The sequence below is a fragment of the Pseudochaenichthys georgianus genome, unplaced genomic scaffold, assembly GCF_902827115.2.
Source record: "Pseudochaenichthys georgianus unplaced genomic scaffold, fPseGeo1.2 scaffold_1417_arrow_ctg1, whole genome shotgun sequence".
NCBI classification, from domain to species: domain Eukaryota; kingdom Metazoa; phylum Chordata; class Actinopteri; order Perciformes; family Channichthyidae; genus Pseudochaenichthys; species Pseudochaenichthys georgianus.
Genome location: NW_027262278.1, coordinates 1 through 13242, shown reverse-complemented (window position 1 = coordinate 13242; position 13242 = coordinate 1). Strand labels below are relative to the sequence as shown.

The 13242-nt window shown below is 41.9% G+C and overlaps 1 protein-coding gene across 1 annotated transcript in view; it reads left to right on the top strand.

The window, feature by feature from the left end:
- The window catches only part of LOC117441036 (phosphorylase b kinase regulatory subunit alpha, skeletal muscle isoform-like), a 29047-nt gene extending 16021 nt beyond the window's left edge, over positions 1 to 13026 (top strand). Inside the window, exons 9-18 of the mRNA XM_034077231.2 lie at positions 712 to 765; positions 1934 to 2056; positions 4695 to 4790; positions 5197 to 5304; positions 6590 to 6668; positions 6757 to 6891; positions 11539 to 11648; positions 11831 to 11975; positions 12306 to 12384; positions 12984 to 13026. Of these exons, the coding sequence (XP_033933122.2) occupies positions 712 to 765; positions 1934 to 2056; positions 4695 to 4790; positions 5197 to 5304; positions 6590 to 6668; positions 6757 to 6891; positions 11539 to 11648; positions 11831 to 11975; positions 12306 to 12384; positions 12984 to 13011 (957 nt within the window). The 3' untranslated portion in view covers positions 13012 to 13026. The remainder of the gene's footprint in view (positions 1 to 711; positions 766 to 1933; positions 2057 to 4694; positions 4791 to 5196; positions 5305 to 6589; positions 6669 to 6756; positions 6892 to 11538; positions 11649 to 11830; positions 11976 to 12305; positions 12385 to 12983) is intronic.
- The last annotated feature ends 216 nt before the right edge of the window (positions 13027 to 13242 follow it).

The following is a 13242-nucleotide window of genomic DNA, read 5'->3' as shown; positions in this document are numbered from 1 at the left end:
TCCAAACCAACGAGTGTGGAGCGGTGTGGAGGGGGAGTGGGCTATCAAGCCCTCAAACAGCGAGTCGGTGCTGACTGGAGACCGGTCTCTACCTGACCGGTCTCAACGCTGTGTGTGTCCGTCAGGAAACAAGCTGTTTACAAACAGTTCCAGCAAACATCCACTGATAAAGTGCGATGGTAACAGTTCACTCTGTCACGGAGAAAGAGTGTGTAGGGTGTAGGGCGTAGTTTGGGATTGGGCCTTAGTCTCTGTTTAGTCTATAACATGTATCACGTGTCAGGCCAATAAAGCACAACGTTGACAACTTCTTGGTTTTATAAAATACAAGAGACGTTCTCTGGGATGAAACCGTTAAGTCTTGCATTTATATCCATTGTTGTAGCTGTAAAACAATGTTCTTTAAAGTTTGTATTCTTGGCCAAAACAAACCAGTAAAAGGATCAAAAAGTAAAGTTAGAATGGGTTTGAGAAAGTGTATTTTTACTGTCGAAATTGGCTTTCAAAAGGGAATACATCTGACACTACCCATGAGTACAATACAGGGAACAAATCATGATAAACACGTCACATGAAGACAGTATGGAAACCATATGCAATAAACCTCAGTGGGTTAGTATTTGACTTTTATTTGATGACTGATTGAAGTCCAAAAGTACATTTTAACAGATGCTGCCACACTTTATACCATTTTTTACTCTCTGAATTTAGGGTCGGTACGGCTGCTGCAGGTTCCTCAGAGACGGACACAAGACCCCGAAAGAGGTAAACAACCATATTATTACTCATTTATTTCACTTTGTTCAGAGAGAAAGTTATTCCGTGGCTTTTCTGAGTTGCGTTTTCACCACCTAAAGCAGAACATGTGAATCGACCTCTCTCTCGAGCAGGTGAGGAGCCCCAGTGTTATCCTGTCTGCAGTCCATTCATGTTCGGAGGTTTAAACTCTGTTTCCCGTCCGTCTCCTCCTCTCGAGTGGCTGTTCGAGCTGCATGTCAGTGTTGCTTAGCTCTCACACAAAGGGAACTGTGAGGTTGTGTTTGCTTCAATGCACTGCAGCGAAAGGAACAGGAAAAGGTTTATTCTTTAGTTGCCGGAGGACTTCTTGCTGCATCTGTTCCTTAATGCTCTGATGTTCGTGTTGTAGTCCTGTGAGAATGTTGTGTTTTTGGTACGGCTTGTTTTCATTGTCCCAGTTATTCAGCAGCGAGACGTAGGGCTGCTCAATTAATCGTATTTTAATCGCGATTACGATTATGGCTTGCAACGATTACGAAAAAAACGTAATCGAAATAAAACGATTATTTTTCTATTATTATTATGACGTTTTTTTTTTTTTTAATAATATTTTTTTTTGTGGTTTTTCAGTTGAGTTATACTTAAAGTTCAGGGTAATCAACTGTTAAAAACATACTTTTCAAAAAAATGTTTCTCCAATAAATGGATGTTTATGAATAATCGCATTTAATAATCGCAATTACAATTATTGACCCAAATAATCGAGATTATGATTTTTGCCATAATCGAGCAGCCCTAGCGAGACGTCTAAAGTAATATTTGAAATTAGAAAATGAGGCATACAAAGCCTATAAAAGCAATTGTAAAAAGGTTTTAGCCCAAAAACGTGCACTTTTATGGATTTTCAAAAGTTAAAAAGTTACCTCGAGGTTTTTTTTTTAACACACAAGGGTCCAAACTCCAGCGTCATAAAGAATATCTTTTTTTTGTCTTTTCTTAGTCAACATAACTTGTGTGAATTAGGATTTGTGCTGCAGTGCACTAGTTCAGTTTCAAATGAAGCACGAATCTAATCTTAAAGAATCGGATTCAGATCCATGGATTTCTGACCTTCTCACAGAGATCAATACAATATCACTTTTGAATGATTATATTCTACCCTCCCTCACACACATGAATGTCATTTCCTCTGCAGGATCCAAACCGCCTGTATTACGAGTCTGCAGAGCTGAAGCTGTTTGAGAACATCGAGTGTGAGTGGCCGTTGTTCTGGACCTACCTCATCCTGGACGGCATCTTCATCAACAGCCCCGAGCAGGTACTCTTCATCACTATGGACAGTATGGATACACACCTGGATGTTTAATATCATATATGTGCAGAGATGGCAAAAGTACACTTTACTCAAGTAGAAGTACAGATGTTTAAAAATACTCTGGTGAAAGTAGAAGTACTGGCTAAACTTCTTTACTCAAGACAAAGTAAAGACTTTGAAATGTAGAAAGTACAGGTATTTGAGTTCAACATGTGAGAAGTAGAAAGTACAGGTATTTGAGTTCAACATGTGAGAAGTAGAAAGTACAGGTATTTGAGTTCAACATGTGAGAAGTAGAAAGTACAGGTATTTGGGTTCAACATGTTAGAAGTAGAAAGTACAGGTATTTGAGTTCAACATGTTAGAAGTAGAAAGTACAGGTATTTGGGTTCAACATGTAAGAAGTAGAAAGTACAGGTATTTGGGTTCAACATGTTAGAAGTAGAAAGTACAGGTATTTGAGTTCAACATGTGAGAAGTAGAAAGTACAGGTATTTGAGTTCAACATGTAAGAAGTAGAAAGTACAGGTATTTGTGTTCAACATGTAAGAAGTAGAAAGTACAGGTATTTGGGTTCAACATGAGAAGTAGAAAGTACAGGTATTTGAGTTCAACATGTAAGAAGTAGAAAGTACAGGTATTTGTGTTCAACATGTAAGAAGTAGAAAGTACAGGTATTTGGGTTCAACATGTAAGAAGTAGAAAGTACAGGTATTTGAGTTCAACATGTGAGAAGTAGAAAGTACAGGTATTTGTGTTCAACATGTAAGAAGTAGAAAGTACAGGTATTTGTGTTCAACATGTAAGAAGTAGAAAGTACAGGTATTTGGGTTCAACATGTAAGAAGTAGAAAGTACAGGTATTTGTGTTCAACATGTAAGAAGTAGAAAGTACAGGTATTTGGGTTCAACATGTGAGAAGTAGAAAGTACAGGTATTTGAGTTCAACATGTAAGAAGTAGAAAGTACAGGTATTTGAGTTCAACATGTGAGAAGTAGAAAGTACAGGTATTTGAGTTCAACATGTAAGAAGTAGAAAGTACAGGTATTTGAGTTCAACATGTAAGAAGTAGAAAGTACAGGTATCTGGTTTCAACATGTAAGAAGTAGAAAGTACAGGTATCTGGTTTCAACATGTGAGAAGTAGAAAGTACAGGTATTTGGGTTCAACATGTAAGAAGTAGAAAGTACAGGTATTTGAGTTCAACATGTGAGAAGTAGAAAGTACAGGTATTTGAGTTCAACATGTAAGAAGTAGAAAGTACAGGTATTTGGGTTCAACATGGAAGAAGTAGAAAGTACAGGTATTTGGGTTCAACATGGAAGAAGTAGAAAGTACAGGTATTTGGGTTCAACATGTGAGAAGTAGAAAGTACAGGTATTTGGGTTCAACATGTAAGAAGTAGAAAGTACAGGTATTTGAGTTCAACATGTAAGAAGTAGAAAGTACAGGTATTTGAGTTCAACATGTAAGAAGTAGAAAGTACAGGTATTTGAGTTCAACATGTAAGAAGTAGAAAGTACAGGTATCTGGTTTCAACATGTAAGAAGTAGAAAGTACAGGTATTTGAGTTCAACATGTAAGAAGTAGAAAGTACAGGTATTTGAGTTCAACATGTGAGAAGTAGAAAGTACAGGTATTTGGGTTCAACATGAGAAGTAGAAAGTACAGGTATTTGAGTTCAACATGTAAGAAGTAGAAAGTACAGGTATTTGTGTTCAACATGTAAGAAGTAGAAAGTACAGGTATTTGGGTTCAACATGTAAGAAGTAGAAAGTACAGGTATTTGAGTTCAACATGTGAGAAGTAGAAAGTACAGGTATTTGTGTTCAACATGTAAGAAGTAGAAAGTACAGGTATTTGTGTTCAACATGTAAGAAGTACAAAGTACAGGTATTTGTGTTCAACATGTAAGAAGTAGAAAGTACAGGTATTTGAGTTCAACATGTAAGAAGTAGAAAGTACAGGTATTTGGGTTCAACATGTAAGAAGTAGAAAGTACAGGTATTTGTGTTCAACATGTAAGAAGTAGAAAGTACAGGTATTTGGGTTCAACATGTAAGAAGTAGAAAGTTCAGGTATTTGAGTTCAACATGTAAGAAGTAGAAAGTACAGGTATTTGAGTTCAACATGTGAGAAGTAGAAAGTACAGGTATTTGAGTTCAACATGTAAGAAGTAGAAAGTACAGGTATTTGAGTTCAACATGTAAGAAGTAGAAAGTACAGGTATCTGGTTTCAACATGTGAGAAGTAGAAAGTACAGGTATTTGGGTTCAACATGTAAGAAGTAGAAAGTACAGGTATTTGAGTTCAACATGTAAGAAGTAGAAAGTACAGGTATTTGTGTTCAACATGAGAGAAGTAGAAAGTACAGGTATTTGAGTTCAACATGTAAGAAGTAGAAAGTACAGGTATTTGTGTTCAACATGTAAGAAGTAGAAAGTACAGGTATTTGTGTTTAACATGTAAGAAGTAGAAAGTACAGGTATTTGTGTTCAACATGTAAGAAGTCAAAGTAAAAAGTCGTCAGAAAAATAAGTAGTGGAGTAAAGTACTGATACCAGAAACATGTACTTAAGTACAGTAACGAAGTATTTGACTCCACGGCTTCCCCCCTGTGTGTCTGTGTTTCTTTCCTCAGGTGCAGGAGTACCAGGAGGCTCTGGAGGGGATCCTGATCAAACAGAAGGACGGGATCCGGCTCGTGCCCGAGCTCTACAGCGTACCTGCTGATAAGGTGAGGCGTTTGAGGGAAGCTGTAGAAAACGTGTGCTGACATGTTTTCATGTTGGCAATAAAACAGTCTGATTGAGATCCTTATATTTCAAATGGGCTGTTTTGACTGATATTGTTCTTTTCTGGTGTTTCTGCATTTTCGGATGTGTAATTAAGTAGATTATTTGTTTATATATAATTTAGAATCAGTAATAGTTTTGTATATCAATTTAGACATTGCTTAATTTTGTACTGTATACTAATTCTCATGTTACATTTTGTATTATTGTTTTACACATTCAAAATCAAATCAAAGGAAATCAGTTTGAACGTTTGGTTTTCGTTTTTTTGTATTTTCTAGGATTTACGCAACATGTGCCACATTATTGCAATTGTTGTTGTTGTTTGTTTGTTTGTTTGTGAAACAGGTGGAGGAGGAGTATGTGAACCCCCACTCTGTGGAGAGAGTCCCGATGGGGAAATGTCCTCTGAAGTGGGGACAGTCTCTGTACATCCTGGGAAACCTCCTGTCAGAGGTCAAATCATTCTTACTCTAAATAATAAGAACAGTTGAAGTTTCACTTGGAAATTCCTCAGAAACTAAAATAATTATAATTTTAAATGTTTAATCCTTTTATTTCCAGGATTATTCAGATTTTTTATTATTATATTTTTTATCCCGGCTATCTGTTTCTTTGTTTCAGAACACAAGCAATACAGCAAACAGTATTTTTTCAATTTAAAGCAAAACATAGGATATTGATTAGGTTGTGTGACTTCATTATCCAACAAATCAAATTATAGTGGATTTTGTGACTCTGGGTGCGTCTCACTCCGGTTATTTTTCATTTCCTCGCTCCTCGTAGGGCTGTACCCGAATATTCGTTCGTTGGAGTACTATTCGGGTTTCAATTTCGTTATTCGAATATTTTTTTAATGTATTGAAATCTCCAATATCAACGTAAGAGCGTGCGCCTCTTCGGGGGGTGCTAACACGTAACCATAAACGTTATCGTTTACTTTCTCCATCTTTATATGTAGATATGACTTTTCTCCATTAATCTCCATCACATGTTGTTTCCATAGCAACAACAACTTCCTGTCAACAGCGCTACCTCTCCTTCAAAATAAAAGCATGTCCATACAAAATAGGAAGCCAAGCCAAATTACACTTAAGACACAACTGCAACGAAAGTAACAAACACAATGCGATACCTTTTTCAATTTCAAAGAACACAGATTGGGTTTCATTAACCAATAACTATAAAACAACAATACTGTAGAATAACGAAATGAATGCCGAAATACACGCGTGGAAGCGGTTCGCTGCTGATTACTACCGAATATCCGGAGCCCGAAAAATGGTATTCGGGACAGCCCTCGCTCCTCGGGCACCGGACGTTGATTAGTCTGCGCCGTCTTGAGTAGCGTCCCAGTGGCCTTATTTGTGCCGGAGGGTCGAGGAGCGATAATCGAGGAACTAACAGACCATCCTCCGGTGAAATCCTCAGATACTCGCCCCGCCCCCTCACTGTGTATCGCTCACTGATTGGACGATGCAGCGCATGCACTGATCTGGCTGCTGTCGGACGATCAGCTGCGTCATCACAAACGGACGTGGCTTCTCCTGACGCTCCGGAGGACACGACGTCCCATTGCTCTTAAAGGTCATTTCCCTGCTTCTCGTGGTTTCCTTGCGTCTCTCCTTCCCTGGAGGGAGGGACTAGTCGCAGGGAAACGACGCAAGTGAGGGACGCAAGGAATCCATGTAACCGAAGTGAGACGCAGCTTCTGACTTTTACCTCTTTCCCAATTGTTCAGGGATTCCTCGCCCCCGGAGAGATCGACCCTCTTAACCGACGTTTCTCCACCATCCCCAAACCTGACGTGGTGGTCCAGGGTGAGATGACGGGACACGTTTAGGACACCAGAAAGCGTTGGAGAAACCTCGTGCTGATAGTGTTTAAACCTCCTCTCTCTTGTCGTAGTGTCGATCCTGGCGGAGACGGAGGAGATCAAAGAGCTGCTGATGAAGAACGGCATCGAGGTGGAGACGGTCGCTGACATCTATCCCATCCACGTGCAGCCCTCCAGAGTCCTGAGCCACATCTACGCCCGACTCGGTACAACCTCAGAGGACATTTTAATCCTCAATAATCAATGGAGAAGAGGGGACACATGTTGATGTAGAAGAGACATGAAGAAGAGGGGACACATGTTGATGTAGAAGAGACGTGAAGAAGAGGGGACACATGTTGATGTAGAAGAGACATGAAGAAGAGGGGACACATGTTGATGTAGAAGAGATATGGAGAAGAGGGGACACATGTTGATGTAGAAGAGACGTGAAGAAGAGGGGACACATGTTGATGTAGAAGAGACATTAAGAAGAGGGGACACATGTTGATGTAGAAGAGACGTGAAGAAGAGGGGACACATGTTGATGTAGAAGAGACATGAAGAAGAGGGGACACATGTTGATGTAGAAGAGACGTGAAGAAGAGGGGACACATGTTGATGTAGAAGAGACATGAAGAAGAGGGGACACATGTTGATGTAGAAGAGACATGGAGAAGAGGGGACACATGTTGATGTAGAGGAGACATGGAGAAGAGGGGACACATGTTGATGTAGAAGAGACATGAAGAAGAGGGGACACATGTTGATGTAGAAGAGACATGAAGAAGAGGGGACACATGTTGATGTAGAAGAGACATGAAGAAGAGGGGACACATGTTGATGTAGAAGAGACATGAAGAAGAGGGGACACATGTTGATGTAGAAGAGACATGGAGAAGAGGGGACACATGTTGATGTAGAAGAGACATGAAGAAGAGGGGACACATGTTGATGTAGAAGAGACGTGAAGAAGAGGGGACACATGTTGATGTAGAAGAGACGTGAAGAAGAGGGGACACATGTTGATGTAGAAGAGACATGAAGAAGAGGGGACACATGTTGATGTAGAAGAGACATGTAGAAGAGACATGAAGAAGAGGGGACACATGTTGATGTAGAGGAGACGTGAAGAAGAGGGGACACATGTTGATGTAGAAGAGACGTGAAGAAGAGGGGACACATGTTGATGTAGAAGAGACATGAAGAAGAGGGGACACATGTTGATGTAGAAGAGACATGTAGAAGAGACATGAAGAAGAGGGGACACATGTTGATGTAGAGGAGACGTGAAGAAGAGGGGACACATGTTGATGTAGAAGAGACGTGAAGAAGAGGGGACACATGTTGATGTAGAAGAGACGTGAAGAAGAGGGGACCCATGTTGATGTAGAAGAGACATGAAGAAGAGGGGACACATGTTGATGTAGAAGAGACATGAAGAAGAGGGGACACATGTTGATGTAGAGGAGACATGAAGAAGAGGGGACACATGTTGATGTAGAAGAGACATGAAGAAGAGGGGACACATGTTGATGTAGAAGAGACATGGAGAAGAGGGGACACATGTTGATGTAGAAGAGACATGGAGAAGAGGGGACACATGTTGATGTAGAGGAGACATGGAGAAGAGGGGACACATGTTGATGTAGAAGAGACATGAAGAAGAGGGGACACATGTTGATGTAGAAGAGACATGAAGAAGAGGGGACACATGTTGATGTAGAAGAGACATGAAGAAGAGGGGGACACATGTTGATGTAGAAGAGACATGAAGAAGAGGGGACACATGTTGATGTAGAAGAGACATGAAGAAGAGGGGACACATGTTGATGTAGAAGAGACATGGAGAAGAGGGGACACATGTTGATGTAGAAGAGACGTGGAGAAGAGGGGACACATGTTGATGTAGAAGAGACATGAAGAAGAGGGGACACAGGTTGATGTAGAAGAGACATGGAGAAGAGGGGACACATGTTGATGTAGAAGAGACATGGAGAAGAGGGGACACATGTTGATGTAGAAGAGACATGAAGAAGAGGGGACACATGTTGATGTAGAAGAGACATGAAGAAGAGGGGACACATGTTGATGTAGAAGAGACATGGAGAAGAGGGGACACATGTTGATGTAGAAGAGACATGAAGAAGAGGGGACACATGTTGATGTAGAAGAGACATGAAGAAGAGGGGACACATGTTGATGTAGAAGAGACATGGAGAAGAGGGGACACATGTTGATGTAGAAGAGACATGAAGAAGAGGGGACACATGTTGATGTAGAAGAGACGTGAAGAAGAGGGGACACATGTTGATGTAGAAGAGACATGAAGAAGAGGGGACACATGTTGATGTAGAAGAGACATGAAGAAGGGGGGACACATGTTGATGTAGAAGAGACATGAAGAAGAGGGGACACATGTTGATGTAGAAGAGACATGAAGAAGAGGGGACACATGTTGATGTAGAAGAGACATGGAGAAGAGGGGACACATGTTGATGTAGAAGAGACGTGAGAAGAGGGGACACATGTTGATGTAGAAGAGACGTGAAGAAGAGGGGACACATGTTGATGTAGAAGAGACATGAAGAAGAGGGGACACATGTTGATGTAGAAGAGACATGTAGAAGAGACATGAAGAAGAGGGGACACATGTTGATGTAGAAGGAGACGTGAAGAAGAGGGGACACATGTTGATGTAGAAGAGACGTGAAGAAGAGGGGACACATGTTGATGTAGAAGAGACATGAAGAAGAGGGGACACATGTTGATGTAGAAGAGACATGTAGAAGAGACATGAAGAAGAGGGGACACATGTTGATGTAGAGGAGACGTGAAGAAGAGGGGACACATGTTGATGTAGAAGAGACCGTGAAGAAGAGGGGACACATGTTGATGTAGAAGAGACGGAAGAAGAGGGGACCCATGTTGATGTAGAAGAGACATGAAGAAGAGGGGACACATGTTGATGTAGAAGAGACATGAAGAAGAGGGGACACATGTTGATGTAGAGGAGACATGAAGAAGAGGGGACACATGTTGATGTAGAAGAGACATGAAGAAGAGGGGACACATGTTGATGTAGAAGAGACATGGAGAAGAGGGGACACATGTTGATGTAGAAGAGACAATGGAGAAGAGGGGACACATGTTGATGTAGAGGAGACATGGAGAAGAGGGGACACATGTTGATGTAGAAGAGACATGAAGAAGAGGGGACACATGTTGATGTAGAAGAGACATGAAGAAGAGGGGACACATGTTGATGTAGAAGAGACATGAAGAAGAGGGGACACATGTTGATGTAGAAGAGACATGAAGAAGAGGGGACACATGTTGATGTAGAAGAGACATGAAGAAGAGGGGACACATGTTGATGTAGAAGAGACATGGAGAAGAGGGACACATGTTGATGTAGAAGAGACGTGGAGAAGAGGGGACACATGTTGATGTAGAAGAGACATGAAGAAGAGGGGACACAGGGTTGATGTAGAAGAGACATGGAGAAGAGGGGACACATGTTGATGTAGAAGAGACATGGAGAAGAGGGGACACATGTTGATGTAGAAGAGACATGAAGAAGAGGGGACACATGTTGATGTAGAAGAGACATGAAGAAGAGGGGACACATGTTGATGTAGAAGAGACATGGAGAAGAGGGGACACATGTTGATGTAGAAGAGACATGAGAAGAGGGGACACATGTTGATGTAGAAGAGACATGAAGAAGAGGGGACACATGTTGATGTAGAAGAGACATGGAGAAGAGGGGACACATGTTGATGTAGAAGAGACATGAAGAAGAGGGGACACATGTTGATGTAGAAGAGACGTGAAGAAGAGGGGACACATGTTGATGTAGAAGAGACATGAAGAAGAGGGGACACATGTTGATGTAGAAGAGACATGAAGAAGGGGGGACACATGTTGATGTAGAAGAGACATGGAAGAAGAGGGGACACATGTTGATGTAGAAGAGACATGAAGAAGAGGGGACACATGTTGATGTAGAAGAGACATGGAGAAGAGGGGACACATGTTGATGTAGAAGAGACATGAAGAAGAGGGGACACATGTTGATGTAGAAGAGACATGAAGAAGAGGGGACACATGTTGATGTAGAAGAGACATGGAGAAGAGGGGACACATGTTGATGTAGAAGAGACATGGAGAAGAGGGGACACGTGTTGATGTAGAAGAGACATGGAGAAGAGGGGACACGTGTTGATGTAGAAGAGACATGAAGAAGAGGGGACACATGTTGATGTAGAAGAGACATGAAGAAGAGGGGACACATGTTGATGAGAAGAGACATGAAGAAGAGGGGACACATGTTGATGTAGAAGAGACGTGGAGAAGAGGGGACACATGTTGATGTAGAAGAGACATGGAGAAGAGGGGACACAGTGTTGATGTAGAAGAGACATGGAAGAAGAGGGGACACATGTTGATGTAGAAGAGACATGGAGAAGAGGGGACACGTGTTGATGTAGAAGAGACATGAAGAAGAGGGGACACATGTTGATGTAGAAGAAGAGACATGGAGAAGAGGGGACACGTGTTGATGTAGAAGAGACATGAAGAAGAGGGGACACATGTTGATGTAGAAGAGACGTGAAGAAGAGGGGACACATGGTGATGTAGAAGAGACATGAAGAAGAGGGGACACGTGTTGATGTAGAAGAGACATGAAGAAGAGGGGACACATGTTGATGTAGAAGAGACATGGAGAAGAGGGGACACATGTTGATGTAGAAGAGACATGGAGAAGAGGGGACACATGTTGATGTAGAAGAGACATGGAGAAGAGGGGACACGTGTTGATGTAGAGGAGACAAGCCTTTACCCCCCCCCCCCCCCCTGCTGTGTTCCAGGGCGTAACCCCAGGCTGGGTCTGACGGGCCGGCCCTACAGGAGGATAGGAGTGCTGGGAACCTCCAAGTTCTACACCATCAGAAACACCATCTTCTCGTTCACGCCTCAGGTCAGCGAGACAGCCTCAAAGTGATCAGAAAGCAGAGATAGTATTTACTAAAGTATGAAAGCCCAAATCCTCGGAGTACCCTCCCCCGTTCAACACATTCCCCCAAGCTCCACTCGCCCTGAACATGTTGACTATTGAAAATATAAACTCGAGTATCTCCTCCCGGCCCCAACCCTCTCCAGTTCATCGACCACCAGCAGTTCTACTTGGCGTTGGACAACAAGATGATCGTGGAGATGCTGAGGACGGAGATCTCCTACCTGGCCTCCAGGTGGAGGATGACCGGGCGGCCCACCGTCACCTTCCCCATCTCGCAGACCATGCTGAGTGAGCGCGTATTCACCGCGTGTCGAAAAGGACTGCACATGTGTGTTGTTGCTTTGGCGCGGGGTCGCTTTTTTGAGTGTGGGAACATCTTTGAAATCTAAACTTATACGTGTGTGTGTGTGTGTGTGTGTGTGTGTGTGTGTGTGTGTGTGTGTGTGTGTGTGTGTGTGTGTGTGTGTGTGTGTGTGTGTGTGTGTGTGTGTGTGTGTGTGTGTGTGTGTGTGTGTGTGTGTGTGTGTGTGTGTGTGTGTGTGTGTGTGTGTGTGTGTGTGTGTGTGTGTGTGTGTGTGTGTGTGTGTGTGTGTGTGTGTGTGTGTGTGTGTGTTTCAGCTGAAGACCACACAGACCTGGACCCTACCGTCGTGGCTACACTGAAGAAGCTGCAGGACGGATATTATGGAGGAGCAAGGTGACTTTCACTAGGGACTTCTTTTCATAATCTAACAATGGGCAACATCGTTATGACTTTATGATGTCATAACGATGTGTTGTCTTGTGTAGCCATTAGCCAATCAGCAACAAGGTAACCCCCCCCTTATCACCTGAATCTCCTCTAGAGCTCCATTGAGTTCTTTGTAACCAAATCTCTCTCAGAGGGGCGTGGGGAGGGGCTCCTTACTTTCATCTAAAGTAACAGACAGAGAATCAGCACTTTGGAAACAGGGCTGAAACAGAGGGGATTATGGGTAATGCTGCATTGATCTGTCTGGTGTTTCAGCCAATCAGAGACAGGCTCTGTGTATATCTGAGACCTGTGATATATTGATGAAAAACGGTATACTCGGGCAGTGTTTTTCAAAGTGGGGGCCCCGACCCCCCGGGGGGGCCGCCAGGGGTCACGCAAAGTTTGAGGGAAAGGGGAATTTTTTTCGTTTTTTTAAAGTTACATTTGTGTTTTTAGATGTTATTAATAACTGCATATCAATCTGTGTCCTTTGATGCCAGTCTTTTAATATTTTTTATTTATTCATATTTTATTTTTTTTAAATCACACGACCGCCCTTCAAGCCAATCAGAATCGAGCTGCCGCTACTGAGAGTGAAACTGAGTACCTGCTCAGTGAGCAGCTGGATGAGAGCACGGATGTAGCAAATATTGTTGTTCATATATATGAATTTAAATATGTTTATTGTTAATATTACTGTTGAATATTATATATAAATAGCTTTCAAATATATGTTGATTGTTCACATTATTGTTCAAAAATATATAATATTATAAAGACAGAAATCACTTTAAAAATGCTTTAAAAATATGTTTACTGTTG